This window comes from Cavia porcellus, unplaced genomic scaffold, assembly GCF_034190915.1.
Source record: "Cavia porcellus strain 051 isolate PalLab524CR breed Dunkin Hartley unplaced genomic scaffold, mCavPor4.1 scaffold_10, whole genome shotgun sequence".
In the NCBI taxonomy this organism is placed as follows: Eukaryota; Metazoa; Chordata; class Mammalia; order Rodentia; family Caviidae; genus Cavia; species Cavia porcellus.
In genome coordinates, this window is record NW_026947493.1 from 74,207,639 (window position 1) to 74,222,807 (window position 15,169).

Here is a 15,169-nt window from a genome sequence, read left to right on the forward strand (position 1 = left end):
TTGATGTAGAAGGGAGTGATTTGGAGCACTCTTTTATGAGATTTGTTGATTACATGTAATACAGGCAGAACAATTACTCTAAAGGTCCAAAAAATAAAGTTTCAGGGCATTCTTCTTATTGGGCTCACGTCGAAGGACTATTTGCTTCCAGAAGTTCCTCAGGTGATAATAAAACTGCTTTGTTTACCTAAATTCTCAGATGTAAGCAAATTCTTTAGAACTGATGTCTCCAGGGAAACTTTCTGTATCATATGGTTCCACATATGTCCTCAAGAGTTATATGTACACTTCTGAACCATTGGAAATGATCAAATAATTAATTGTCACTGTTTTTCTTGGCTCTGTGATTGTTTTATATATTTAATTTTTGTCGGTGCTCCTGGCTAATAAGCTCCTTTACTACATACTTTAGATGTCTTTCTGTCCTCCCAGGTATTTATTGCAAAGGTAGACAGAGCTGTGGCTCTATGAGGACCAGTCTCACTGTCAGGGACATTGGGCGTTTCCAGTGAGTGCACAGACTGAGGCAGGGTCACAATTCTGTGCTGTCCTAGGAGTACTATTTACTTTCCTTGGTCCCTTGCAATGACCTGAGAAGCTTCTTCACGAATGAGCCAAAACTGCACATTCAAAGCACAGCTCCCAACAGTGCCGACTGTGGGATCCATGCAGCCAGGAAAAACTCCCAGAAGCTGCTAAGATGCCAGGACAGGGCACCGGAGGAAATAGAGGAAGAGTCTCCTGATTGATTAACTAAAGGCCCTGCCTGGGTTGCGTCTGTTTGCAGTCATGATTATTGATGAGCACGTCCTGTACCACTGCTGTATCATAAGAGAGTCTGGGTTTTCTGAATAATTTTCATCCCTGTCTCTTCTGACACATGAGGGATCAACAGTCCCTGAGCCCAGACAATGTGATAATTTGTCAGTGATGGTTATATTTTATTAAAGGTCATCGGAGAGCATGTGTTCTTAAAAAGAACAAATCATGTTCACTGAACTATTTTGATGCTATGATAACTAATAATACTGTATTTTATATTGTGCCAGTTACAACTAGTTTATTTAGAAAAAAATAATCTTATAACACTAAAAGATTTTTCTTCTCAGCAAAAAGAATAAGCTCACAAAAGGAGTAGCTAATCATTTCAAAATATTGAATAATGCCTATGTTTTTCTTAATATTATGTAGTGTGTTTAAAAATAAGTTCTACTTAAAATGACCAAGTTTCACATAAAATTCTTTTTTAAAAACTCATAGGTCCCATCAGTGTCATGTTATTGTTTCTATAAGAAACAATATTTTTCCAGTTTAAAATTCTCTTAATGATTAAAAACCTTAAGGAAGTATAATTAATGTACTCAAAACAGTAATTGTAAGTGCATGTTTTGACTACTTTGAAATTTTTTGTGATATCTCTTTCAAGTAGAAGTTTAGTTCTGAGAAACAGTTTACATAAATCATGAGGTGTGACATTTGCTCAGTGAAGATTTTTAAACCCTACAATCAAAAGATGTTTTATTAATTATATTTCATTTTATATGTTGGATCTTAAAAACTTCTCATTAATGTAACTTTCTTCCACTTAAAGTTTTAAGATTAACTTAAGCAAATGTGCACACAGGAAGTTTATTTTGTATTGGTCTTCACTAGGGAGCTTTGGTGGTGGCCAGATCCTGACTGTGACAGGTGTTGGTTTTAACCCACAAGATTCAGTCATATCGATCTGCAGCACAGAATGTGCAACCGATAGACTTAGGTCGGATCGCACCACATTATTATGTGAAATCCCACCTCATGATGGTAAGTTCTCAGGAAGTTAACTTTATAAGTATCACTGTTCAGCTTTCTTTTTTAAGTTTTGGGTTCTTTGGAAATAATTGCATCTCTTTTATGATTGTCTGATTTAAATCTCATTTTAAGTAGTTTATTCAGAATTTTGTTTTCCAAGTTTTCTAAGTTTCTAATTTTATCATGTTTTAAGTAATTTATTTTAAAGAGGTACTTCATTGTGGGTCAGCAATTTTCTTTATCCATCTGTTGATAGAAATATGGACATTTTCAATATTCAGCTATTATAAATGTGCTGCTACAAACATGGGTTTGCATGTATCACTGTAATAAGGTATTTTAATTGTTTGGGGAAGATACATAGAAGGAGAACAGCTGGGTCAAATGGAGTTTCTAGTTTTAGTTTTTTGATGAGCCTCCATACTGATTTCCATAGCAATTGTGCTATGGACAGTGTAGAGGGGCCCCTTCCCCCCACAGCCTCTACAGCATTTGTTATTATTTGATTTCTTAATGATGGTCATTCTTTCTGGGGAAAGATGGAAACTCAGGGTTGCTTTCATTTTCATTTATCTGATGGTCATGTGTTTATTGGCTATTTGTACATGTGGTTTGTTCATTTCAGTTGCCTATTTTTGGATTTGGTCTTTCGTTTTGGAGGATCTTATATTTTGTGTGTTTTTTATATAGTCTAGATATGAATCCTCTGAGGAATCACTGGCAAAAGGCTTTCCCATTCTGTAGATTTTCCTTTCACTCTATCACTTGTTTCTTTGGCTATGCAGAAGATTTTTATGTTCATTCTCAGAACTGTTTCCTGTACAGCTGGGTTCCATTCCCAGAGCCCTGGCCTACACCGGTAACTTCAAGAGTTTCACCTATTTACCCTCTGGCCGATTAGATGTTTCTGGTTTAATATTTATTTCTTTTGACTTTAGAACTGTACATGATGAGAGATGCAGGTCTAGATTCAATCTTCTGAGTGTGAATAACTAGTGTTTTATTAAACAGACTGTCTTTCCCCCAGTGTGTTTTTGGCTATTTTGTCTTCTCAGTACGTGTGTGTGTGTGTGTGTGTGTGTGTGTGTGTGTGTGTGTGTGTGTGTGTTTGAGACAAGGTCTCACTATGCACGTTGGGCTGGCCTTGAGCTCACTTTGTAACCCAGGCTGGTCTCTAACTCACAGCAATCCTCTTGCCTCAGCCTCCTAAGTGCTGGGATTGCAGGATTACAGGTTTGTGTCACTACGCTCAGCTTTTGTTTCCCCCTTGGTAGTTAAAAATCTGATTTCTGAGGAGTCCCCAAATCTCTATTTTGCCACTTACTGAGTAATCCTTGGTAAGTAATTGAACTCTACTTGCTTCTCTATTAAGTGGAAATATTAGTAACCATGATTTAATAGTTTTTTTGAAGTTTATCTATCTAGAACTTTATCCAATAAATTTTAGTTATTATTTAACAAAATACAAAAGATATTTAAATAACATGACTTCCAGGTAAATATAAAGGATATGTTTTAGTATGCAAGACAATACGTTAACAAAATTTGATGAAGATTTGCAGAAACATTTTTGCTTCTTTGACATTTTAAACAAAGAATGCTGATGACAACACAACCTTTTCACATCTGTGCTTACATATCGTTAACAGACTAGAGTTTGTGTCCCCGTAGAAATACGCAGCAATGCTATGGAGATCTGGCAGGCTTACGGGTTGTTACTTCCTCTTCTCTTTCTCATGTGGACTTTCCGAAGTTGTTCTGTCCCTCCCTTGCCGTCTGCTGTCCACCCTGCTGCTGTTGCTGGGCCTGGCTCTAGGACTGGAAAACCACACAGGTGGTTTATATAACTGCCTAACAGGTTCCGAGAAAGGGCCTGAGGATGTTTACTGTTGCTAATGGGAATGAACTGTGCGATATTTTCTTTTGCATATTGCTAGAGGTTTGTATTGCTTCACTGACAGCTTGGATGTATTAGATGTGATTGTGGGGAAAGGAAGACGGCATTGCAAATGCGTGGAGGTTCTAGAAATGAGCCAGGGCCTGACGGCAGACGTGCACTAAGTTTGACCTCTTCTCACAGGCGTGGGACCTGACCAAGTGTGTGAAGTGCGTGTGGTCAATGGGAAAGATTCATCCCCGTCCACGACTCTGTTTACTTACATGATGGCACTGACTCCGCGTGTCACTGAAATATCTCCCACAAAAGGCAGTACGGCAGGGGGCACCAGGCTTACAGTGCTGGGATCAGGATTCAGGTACCATCTTCACATGGGCAACTTGCTCCGTGTTTCCAGACTCGAGACGTATCACCCATTCTCTGTCCCTCATTTAACGACATCTTCCTACCCAGAGAAGCTTCCTGTCCTCCTTCATGAGATATTTTCATCCCACTTAACATAGGAGATGAAGGTCAAAGAGGTGAAGTCACTTGTCTCAAATGCTAATAAAGCACATCAGAAACACAAATCACCATTTTGCTGTGCTTCCCTGTCATCTCCAATCATGACCTGTTTCTTTGGATCAAAGAAACAGCTTTCAAGTACCAGGTCCTTTCCACTGTAACTGATGGGGTTCTTTCTTCTTACACTTACTATTTGTAATTCAGACTCTTGTATTCTTCAAGTATGTAACATTAATTTCAAACAAACCATAAAAGGCAATTTTAATTTCTCAAGCATTTAGGATTGAGACTTGCATTTTGAAATGGAGATTAAGTTCCAAGGTCTGTGACTGTAACAAAAATGTCATAGACAAATGTATCCTTGAAAGTCTCTTATAAAAATACCTATTTGGAGGCCAACAAAGAATCTCTCAATAATGCAAACTCAGGCAGTTTTTCCTTTAGCACTAAAACACTTCATAGTTTGTGCAGTTCTTTTTTCTGATCCCTTAATCTCTTTGTTTACTTTTTCCTCAACAAACATTTCAGAGTCTGAGTACTGACTAAAAGGGTGTCAATCTGAACTTTGATGGAGTGTAAGACAACAGCATCTTTTGCAAAAATACCAAGAGATTTGATGATGCAAAGCAGAAATCTAAGTAAAATATAAATGCTTAGTTTTCTCTTTACAGTGAAAATCCACAAGATGTTCAGGTCACCATAGCAGAAGCCAAATGTGATGTGGAGTATTCCAACAAGACGCACATCATCTGTGTGACAAATGCCCATACTCCTTCAGGGTGGGCCCCCGTTCATGTCAACATCAGAAACATCGGCATGGCTAGACAGGTATCAGTGCTTCTAGGATAGCAATTGCAGCACTAGAAAAACCAGCACTGTGCTAGGCGAATTAAATGGTAATGAATATCATACTTTAATATCTCCAAAAGGTTACTAGGTGTGATTATACTAAAGTGACAGGAGCTTACATATTTTTGCTTCTTACTGACATTTTTATTTACATTTTTTTAGATTACTCTGGGTTGTGGTACAATTTATAATAGGTTTTTAGTATTGGTATTATAAAATAAACTAAAAGGAAGCTATGCTTATTTATTTATTTGTTATTTATTTATTGGATAACAGGAATCGAACTCAAAACCTCACCTTTGCTGGGTGGGCAGTTATAGCATATTTAAAATGGGTTATATTTTATTATTAATATGAATTTTTTATGTCTTTATTTGGGGAATAGAACTCTAAATTTTAGTCTTTCATCTTCTGTTACAGGAGAATACTTACTTCCTATATGTTGATATTTGGTCCTCCAACTTCTCATGGGGAGGAAAACCTCCCCCAGAGGAAGGGTCACTCGCTGTGATTACCAAAGGACAGATACTATTACTGGACCAAAGTACTCCAATTCTGAAAATGCTGCTTATTCAGGGTAAATTTCTGCAAATCTGTTTACTAACTCTACCTTTGAATATAGTTGTATGATATTAAGTTATTCAAAATTCATAATTGTGAACCATCCATAGTTGTTTGTCTTTAATATGAAATATAATTTTAAATTTTCTAACTTGAGTATTATAATGTTTATGGTTATAATATTCTGTAATGCATTGAAACCAGCATTTTACAAATAAAATAGAGTAGAAAATAAAGTACACTCCATACATATGGCTAGGTATCTTTTATAGGTAAATGTTGTTTTGTTAAACTTTTATTTCAGGAACAGGAGGGCAGGCACTGAACAGACTCATAGACTGGCATTTTTATAAAAAAATTTTTAAAAGTAAAAGAAATAAAAAATATCATTTATCACTGATATGGTAAATTCCAGTGATTATAAAATTATAACAATCTGTTAAAATCTGTCCTAAATGATCCCCTGATGGCCCTTGGAAGGCAGATTATGATTCTCATTTACTTGTAAATCTAATTTTAGCTGTTATCTGGGGTTCCCTCTGCAACTTGATATTTTGTTGCTACTATTACAAAAATATACAACTACTGCAATTATGTGTGACTGAAACAATTACTCTCTAAGAGGAAAGTGCTTGGGACTTTAGTGCATAAACTTTGCCATAAAGACTTTAGCTGCTCAGAGATGTCTTTAATTTTGTTATTTTTAAACATCTGGGAAAACAATAGTATTTCAACAATTTGATGTTATTAAGTTTTGGGTCTTTAAACAGATAAAGTTTTACTGTCTCCACACTTACATCAATCTCGGAAAATGCATCTCAGTATTTTTTTAATAGCATTAATCAAGCTACAGCCATTACTAGGACAAGTTAATGGGTAAAAGTTAAGACCTATTGGTGGTGTAACCATGGTTTGTGTAAGTGTCTTTTTCTTTAATCTTGTTTTTTTCTTAATTCATATTTTGAAACTCTGTACTTGTAGAATTAACTTCTGTAACTCCACTGTTTCATAACATTTAAAATAATACTTTTTCAAGATAAAATAATCTACCCTCGAATTTATTTTTCTATCTACTTTCAGAGTCTTGAAATGCTTACATTTTTATTGTTACCAAAGCGCAGAAGTAAAATAGTACCCAGAAAGCAGGACAGAGATGAGCAACCAGATAATTTTTAGTAATACATTTTCTGGTGATGTATTTAAAAATTATTTGGTTCACAGGTGGAACTCTAATCTTTGATGAAGCTGACATTGAACTCCAGGCAGAAAATATTCTAATTACAGACGGAGGCACTCTTCAGGTATCTCCTGAACATGACATATATTCATTGCTGACCTCTCGCCATTTGTTTTTCAAAGACTGTGTATAAAACACATAATTAATTAAACCAACTTTTATATATATATATATATATATATATATTTTTTTTTTTTTTTTTTTTTTGCGAGGGCTTTGTTATTAGGATAAAGGTCCTTCTATTGGGAAGGGGTTTCCCAGGGTATTTTTATAGCTTAACAAAAATATAACCATATATTAAAGGAGCAGAATTTAAAATAGAGTAAAACATAAAGTAACTGAGCCATGGGTAAAAAAAATCAGCTCCTGTGAAGGTCTGGTAGAGTGCATTTGGCTGGATAGAAAATCTAAAGCTTGAATTTTGAAACAAAGTTAGGACATTGATTCTCCAAAGACAGCAAGGGGCGGGGGAGGGGGGGCACACACATCCTTTCGGGGTAAGACTCGCGGGCGCTGTGTCTCATTTTCTGAGCGGGCTCCTGAAATCTGTGGCAGGTTGGGACGGAGACGTCGCCCTTCCAGCACCAGGCAGTCATCACGCTGCACGGGCACCTGCGCTCCCCGGAGCTCCCTGTGTACGGCGCCAAAACGCTGGCGGTGCGGGAGGGCACGCTGGACCTGCACGGTACCGGATCGGGGAGCCTTGGGGGCTCCCCAGCTTCGCTCGCTCTCCCCGGCCCTCCCTCCAGCCCCCCCGCACCGCATTCCCTTCCCGCCCGCCCCAGGAGCTTCTGGTCTCCAGCTGTGCTCTGCACACTACACAGCTGCAGCTATTTCTGTGACAAGGGACAGACCCAGAAGTGGAAGGCTGGGCTTCTGACGTTTGTATCTTATGTGCTGGCTCTAAGATATATACAGCAATTCATAGTTGTACTTTCTGATAGCTGTATTCCAGAAATATTGTCAGGAAGTAAAAAACGATTTTTATTGCCAGCTGTGGTGTTGCATACCTGTAATCCCAGCACGCTGGCAGGCTGAGGCAGGAGGATCATACATCTGGGCCCAGCCAGAGCAACTTAGTGAGGCTTTGTCTCAAAATAAAAAATAAAAAGGACTAGAGATATCGTTCAGTGTGAGGGCCCTGGCTCCCCTCTCCAGTACCAAGCACAATACAAACTAACAAAAAAAGTTTTATTATGTTCGAGGTACCAGGGTAGCATTATTCAGAAGCATGAAATGAATCTCCCTTTTTAAAAAAATAGTCTTCTGTATTGTAATAATTTATTCCTTCTATAAATTTAGAAATCCAGGAACAAGACACTCTCATTATCAATGTTCTACCTTGTGCCAAACATATATAATTCTAAAATTTCCTAGAAATATGCACATATTTATTTCTAGATTATCAGTTAAACAATCCTGTCAACAGTGACAAAGGGGTAAGCATCTGCTGATTTTGTTAGTGTGATGCTCCCACATTTATAACGAAGTTCCTAGGAAGAAAGCATAGCATTACAGAAGCAGGTTTTTTTAAAAAAAATTTATACAACCAGATGTTATTACAAACCTAATTGTTACTTTTTTGAAGTTAGCATTCTTTTTATCCTTTTTATAAGATGGGTATAAAATCCTAGTGTAAAATGAGCCTTCCCAAAATTAATTTAATCTGGAAAAAAGGTGAAAATGACCAGCACACTCAAGAATCCAGGGTGCACCCGGGGAGACGCTGGGTTTGTGTTGGTTTCAGGTCTGCCTGTTCCTGTGGTCTGGACTCGCCTGGCTCAGACTGCAAAGGCCGGGCAGTGGACCTTGATTTTACAAGACCCAGTGACGTGGAAAGCGGGAGATGCCATTGTAATCGCAAGCACAGGACACAGGTGAGGCGACTTCCAGGCTTCTGAAGGCTCCACTAAAGAGTACACACAGCCTGCGTTAGGGTTTGGTTGCTCGGTGGCTGGAGCTGCACTTCTAAATCTCTAAAATAAATGTATCCTTAAAAAGTTGTACCTGTTTTATGTGGTTGTGACTACAGAAGGCTTCATTTACAAAACAAGACTTTGTTATTGAGTCAATTGAAAACATCTGACTTAAGAGCTTGACTTAAATACATTCATGAATGCAAAAATGTAAGTGTAACTGAGCTGCTTTGTTTGAAGCAGCCAAAGAAGGAGAGCAGGTAATAAACTCTTTCTTATCTTGCAGTCTTGGCAGTGGTCCCCATGAACAAAATTTTATTAATAAGTAAAAGGGAAGAAATCATTATTGATTGAGTGATGATTGATATAAGCAGAAACTGCGGATGCCCCTTAATTTCTGTATATATATATATTTTGACAAGAAAATTTAAAAAAAAAATTTTTTTTTGTCTTTTTCATTTTTATCAGTACCAGGGATCAAACTCACAACACCTGCTTGCAAGGCAGGTGCTTATGCCTCTGAGCTCCCAGGTAGTGGGGCAAAGTGGAGGCTTATTTTTGCTTTGATGTTCAAATTATAGATAATGTTAAGATTGGAAATGGTGTTTATCAGGAAACATATAGTAATTTATGATGAGAAACAGGTATGTTAAGGTCATGGCTCAATTTAAAATAACAGTTCAAGATGGCACTTTGAGTTTGCTGTTTTCCAATTTAAAAATAGACCTACCGATGTTAGAAAGAGTTAAAGATATGCTCAGTTTTGCAAGTGCCCATTTTCCTGCCTTTGGAAGAAATAGTCAGTGTATAATAGCAGAATTAAAAAGGAAGAAAATCACAGGCTTATTAACAGAATAAAAAATCCTCATTCATAATTTTTCTCTAAAGACAAAAATTTAAGTGTATAATTTAGCACAAGGCTATTTACTTTTAGGAAGAATGAAAAATTCCTAACAAGAATTAATTGTTTTTACTGAATATTACCCATTGTTCCTTATTTCTTTGGTGAATCACATCTGAGAGTTTGTAAAGCAAGGCATCAAGAAAATCACTTCTCAGCGGCATAAGCACCTGCCTTGCATGCAGGCAGTCGTGAGTTCGATCCCTGGTACCGATAAAAATGAAAAAGACAAAAAATAAATAAATAAATAAATAAATAAAAGAAAATCACCAGTCACTTGCTTGTGTTTATTCCCAACAACACCTCTTACCAGCCCTGAAAACTGCTATTTTGCCTGCGAATGTAGGAAGAACTCAGAGCAGAACTTGGCTGAAAGCAAGTGCTTATTATGCATTACATATTACATAGGAAAGCAAAATGTATTTAGGTGCACAATGTATGTAAAATGCCTTTTAGAGCAATTTTTAAGAAGATGCTGTGTCATCTAGATCTCAAAGAATCCAAGACAAGGCGACCTGAGTCTTCCCCGCCTCCCTTGAGGTCCTGCGCTGTAGAGCTGGCCACGCCCTGAACATCTTTCATCTCCATCTCTCCCTGGCCCCTCTCACCACACTTCCCTCCCTGGAATTTTTGGGATGTTGATTTCCTCAGACTATGCATCATCTTGGAAAACAACATTGTCCTCCTATTCCTGCACTTTCTTTCACTGTTACTCTTTATTTTAAAAATTAGTAAACTTTCTAAATATTATATGCGCATTCCATCTGTTTCATCCTTGCTCACCTGTTATTCCTTTCGGTCCCTCCAGTCTGTTTTCTCTCCAGAATTTCTCGGTGACCTTCCAGGTGCCGTCTGCCTTCATTTCCAGCCCATGTCCAAGTTCCTTTAGTTCCACCCTTGAAATGTCTCCCCCATCGCTTTTTCCCCCTCGCAGTTCTAATTTGGATTCTCGAGTCCCTCGGACATCATCCTCCTATTTAGGTTTTATTCCACTTCTCTGCCCAGAAAAATTCATTCTGTAGTAGTTTGTCCATCAGTCAAAAGCGATCTTTGTGTAATGACAGGTGCTGTGCGAAGGGCTGGGTGTAGAGAAAACGGTTCAATGGGCCCCTGCTTAGAGGAGCAGCCAGCCAGGGGGAGCAGACACTTCCCAAGGCCGCAGTGGGCCGCAGTGGGCTGCAGCGGGGCATTTGTGTTTTGGGAATCCAGCAGGGTTAGGAAACTTCAAATGTGGCACTTTCACTTGAAGTGCTACTTAAGGGCTAAAAATTATTCGCAAAGGAGAATAGAGTCACAAGAGAAGTCAAGGGGGCAGGCTCTAAACCGACCTGTGTGGATAGCACGGATCACACCTCCACTGATTCACAGTTAACTACTGACACGTTTGTTTCAAAATCAGTAGCTTTTCTACCCAGCACCCCCAATGCTGGTCTTATATCTAGAATGTAAGCTAAACCCTTAGTATTTGTTGAGTGATTAAATATCTGAATATGTACGTTGTGAAATTTGCAAGTTCCCTTTATTGTGACTGGATTTTCAGTACACTGGAAGGAAGAATGGTAGAGCTAAACTTTGATTTAATGATTAATGATTTCTTTGCTCAAAAATCTCCAGTAACTTTCTTTTATCAAGGATAATGTATATTGTGCGGGGCCATCCTTTATATTACACAATTTAGAAAAGCCTCCCTGGTCTTTACCTACTAGATGCCAATAGCATCTCCTGTTATGATCAAAAATGTACCCAGGTATTGGTAGGGTATAAAATCAGCTTCATTTGAGGAAGTCTGAGTATGATCTTTAAAGTCACATAAATAAGCAGTCCTTTTCAATACTTTTTAGAAGTTAGTACAGTTTTGTAAACAAATCTAGCACTTGTATTTACATTAATTGAAATAGACCTGTAAAAAAGTTATTCATTCAGTTACTTAAAAAAACAGTAAAATACTACACGAGCTCTCTTCAGAAAACTGCATGATATTTTTTATTTTATAAATGAAGTATTTGAAATGCCATAAAACAAATATGCTAAATCAATATGTTATGTGACTCAAGATGGAACCTTTTAACCTAAACATAAAATACACTTATCACGTGCAAACTATTTCTTAGGTACCACTTCTGAGCAGTGATCTTTTATCTGAGTGGGTGTTCACTTATATATCCTGATAATTATTTAAATTGGTATCTATCCTCACTCTGAAAGAAAAAGTAAACCTTAATCTTGACACTAAGTAGATTTTTAAAATGTTGATTTATATTAACTGTCAAATTTTCTTGTTAAAATTTTTGCAGACACAGCCAACAAGAAAATGAAAAAAGGACCATTGCATCTGTGTCAGCCGATGGTGTGAGCATCACGTTAACTCGGCCACTGAACTACACACACTTAGGAATCACTGTCACACTCCCTGATGGATCCTTGTTTGAAGCAAGAGCAGAAGTTGGAATACTCACAAGAAATATCATAATCAGAGGCTCTGAGAATGTGGAATGGAATAGCAAAATCCCAGCATGCCCTACTGGATTCGACACAGGTAATTTTAGCAGCTGACATGCGGCTGATATAATCATATAAACTCAAAATTAAATTTGGTTGACATTTAATATATTATTTTAGTTTGAGCTTACTAATCTGCTTTGTAAATATCATCAACTATGGCAATTTGGAAGACCTCAGAGTGTTTTTAAGTAAAATTAAATATTTTTACGATATATGAAGAAAATGACTGATGTCATTATTGTACGGGGAAATACTTGGATTCTGTTGCAAAAGTCATTACTATCATGCAATCTACAAACATTTACATAGTAGCAGGTATAGCTAGGTACTAACCTTTTCTTCACCAGGAGGTATGAGACAAAGCTCTTGGGGCTTGTTATCTTTTTCATTTTTATCGGTACCAGGGATCGAACTCACAACCGCTTGCTTGCAAGGCAGGTGCTTATGCCGCTGAGCTAAACCTCCAGCCCCTTGGGGCTTGTTATCAAATGGTCCTTTTTCTGATTCCAGGCCAACGGCATCAAGTTTCACAATGTGTGTGACTCTGGGTTCACATTGTTTAAAATGAGATTACTTCCTCTTCATGTTAAATATAAGATTTAGGTGACAATAATGCATATTCTAGTGCATTGTTGCACTGAGGATTGATTAATCCTCAAATTTGAGGAGAAAGCTTTAGAAACAATAAAACAATATGTGTTTATCAGCATTCATTCAAACATTCAGGTTAGTGTCCTCGCAACTACAGGTTAGTAAGTCTGTCAGGGCATGCAAATGTAAACAAGGCAAACTACTTTCCTTTCTTACTGCCTAGAAGAGGAGATCATATAAGTGCTTAGAATTTTGCCTCAGGAAGAGATTAAGATTACATGTGAATAAAAAATACAATTCGGTATGAGGAAAAAAATCTTAATCTATTAAAAGGATTTCAATGTCATTTTTCTTTCATGGTATTTTTAAAGGTGAATTTGCTACCCAGACGTGTCTCCAAGGAAAATTTGGAGAGGAAATAGGAAGTGACCAGTTTGGAGGCTGCGTTATGTTTCATGCACCTCTGCCTGGTGCCGACGTGGTCACTGGAAGAATAGAGCACGTAGAGGTAAAGGCGCTGTTATTAAGTGGTGTTTTCACTAGAGTTATCCACATGAGTGTTGGACACTCGCTGTTTGGCATATTCTATGAACAATGTTAGTGCATTCAATTACTAACCCTTTCCATCATGCCAAAACTTTGTTTCTGGTTTTTCTCACACTCATGTCAGCTTTACCAGCAAGTTCTATTCTTACAGCCACAAAATAGTGGGTTTAGAATTCACCCTCCCTCACCTGATCTTCAGCTTCCAGCCACAGCATCCCTCACCTGCGTGACTGCTTTTCTCCTGACGCATCTCCGTGCTTCCCCATTATGCTCCAGTGCAGTCTGCACCACACAGCCAGAGTAAAATGCTAAAAGCATAAAGCAGGTCCTGCTGTAGCCCTATCCCAAACCTTTAAGTGGCCCATTGATAGCTCTGTGGAAGGGGGGCGGGGGGAGGAGAAGGAGGGCTGGCGGCGGTGGCTGAAAAGATAAGAAGTATAAAATATAAGTAACCTTTATTTTGGGAATGTGGGGAGAGACACCCCCGACCCCCTGGGGCGTGGCATCTCCACCCCGGGGTCGGTGATCTCTCTGTGGAACACGCGGAGTGAGGCACATAAGTAGCCTCGGCCTGGGTTGGAACCCAAGGGGGCATTAGGGATGCACAGGTAGCCCTTTGGTCTTAGTTTGGCGCCAGAGGTAATTTCCAAGGGTGGGGGGAGATAGGAACTCCCTGGCTTTACAGGCTACAGTATCAGGCCTGGGCCAGCAACCCTTTCACCCATGACATCTAAAAGGGAAAGTTTATGTGCTCTCTATAGAACCAATGCGAACTGACCCCAGCTTCCTCTGACTTCATCTCCTGTGACTCCACACTGTGCTGGCCGCAAGGATCTCCTTGTGTGACCATGCCACCCATGTTCCTGTCTTATGTTCTTTGTGATTGCTCTGCATTTACCTAGAATGCTTGTGTGAGTCACACGCTCCCTCCAGTTAGTCTCTTCTTAAATCTCATCTCAGGAGACAGCCCTTTCCTTACCACTTTCATTTGAAGTTTCTGCCCTTTTTTCCCCTTTGTTTACTCAAACACAATATGACAGCTATTTTTGTTTAACGTCTCCCTCTAGGACGTAAGCACAATTATTTCAAAGCTCTTTGTCTTTTGGTTTATCAGCTGATTACTTGTGACTAGAACTACAACACATGGTGTGTAGTAGATTCATACTCAGATGATTATTTGTTGAACAAAAAAACAGACACACGTAAATAAGTTTGCATGTTATTCTTAAGATTTTAGGAGTCCTGTATTTTATTAGGACTGGTCAATATAATTAGAGTTTAGTCGACTTCTTGTCAAATATTCAGTAAAAAACAGAAGGGAAGGAGGGAGACAAGGAGGGAAAGGGATGGACAAAGGGAGACAAACAAGCAAAACCCATAACTTATCCTGGGCACTCCTAGTCTAGACTGATAATGAGAGAATCAACGCCCCTATTTTGGGATACTCCCCTCCTCAAATACATTTCACACAGGTGACATTTGAGATACACAGTGAGTGAGGGTAAGTCTGTATATTAAATATTAGAAATAGTTACTTTTTAATTTTAGATAGAGAATGAAAATAAATAAACAATCCAACATTTTACCTTAACATATATCATGCACAAAACACACTTTCATATAGATTGGCATTTTCCATATTAGATTATTGGATCACAGACTTTTGAAAGAATGCATAGCAGAGTAGTCAGTAAGAGAACCTACTCCTGAGTCAGACTGACTTGGATTTGATGGAGCTTTATGAGGAACAAGCTACCCACCCGTTCTAACATCCAGTTTCTTCATCTATGAGATGATGTCAGTGATTAGGGTGACACGGCGGACTTGCTGGAAAGAGTGGGATTATGCCTGTCAGGAAACAGCAGCACACGATC

General features: G+C 38.4%; 1 protein-coding gene across 2 annotated transcripts in view; it reads left to right on the top strand.

Annotated features, from left to right (window-relative positions):
- Pkhd1l1 (PKHD1 like 1) overlaps positions 1–15,169 on the top strand; it is a 148,190-nt gene that overhangs the window by 72,610 nt on the left and 60,411 nt on the right. For both annotated transcript variants that reach the window (XM_063257635.1, XM_063257634.1), the window contains exons 40-48: positions 1,654–1,803; positions 3,872–4,046; positions 4,864–5,020; positions 5,462–5,618; positions 6,824–6,903; positions 7,395–7,524; positions 8,587–8,716; positions 11,951–12,192; positions 13,121–13,257. In XM_063257635.1, the coding sequence (XP_063113705.1) occupies positions 1,654–1,803; positions 3,872–4,046; positions 4,864–5,020; positions 5,462–5,618; positions 6,824–6,903; positions 7,395–7,524; positions 8,587–8,716; positions 11,951–12,192; positions 13,121–13,257 (1,358 nt within the window). The remainder of the gene's footprint in view (positions 1–1,653; positions 1,804–3,871; positions 4,047–4,863; positions 5,021–5,461; positions 5,619–6,823; positions 6,904–7,394; positions 7,525–8,586; positions 8,717–11,950; positions 12,193–13,120; positions 13,258–15,169) is intronic.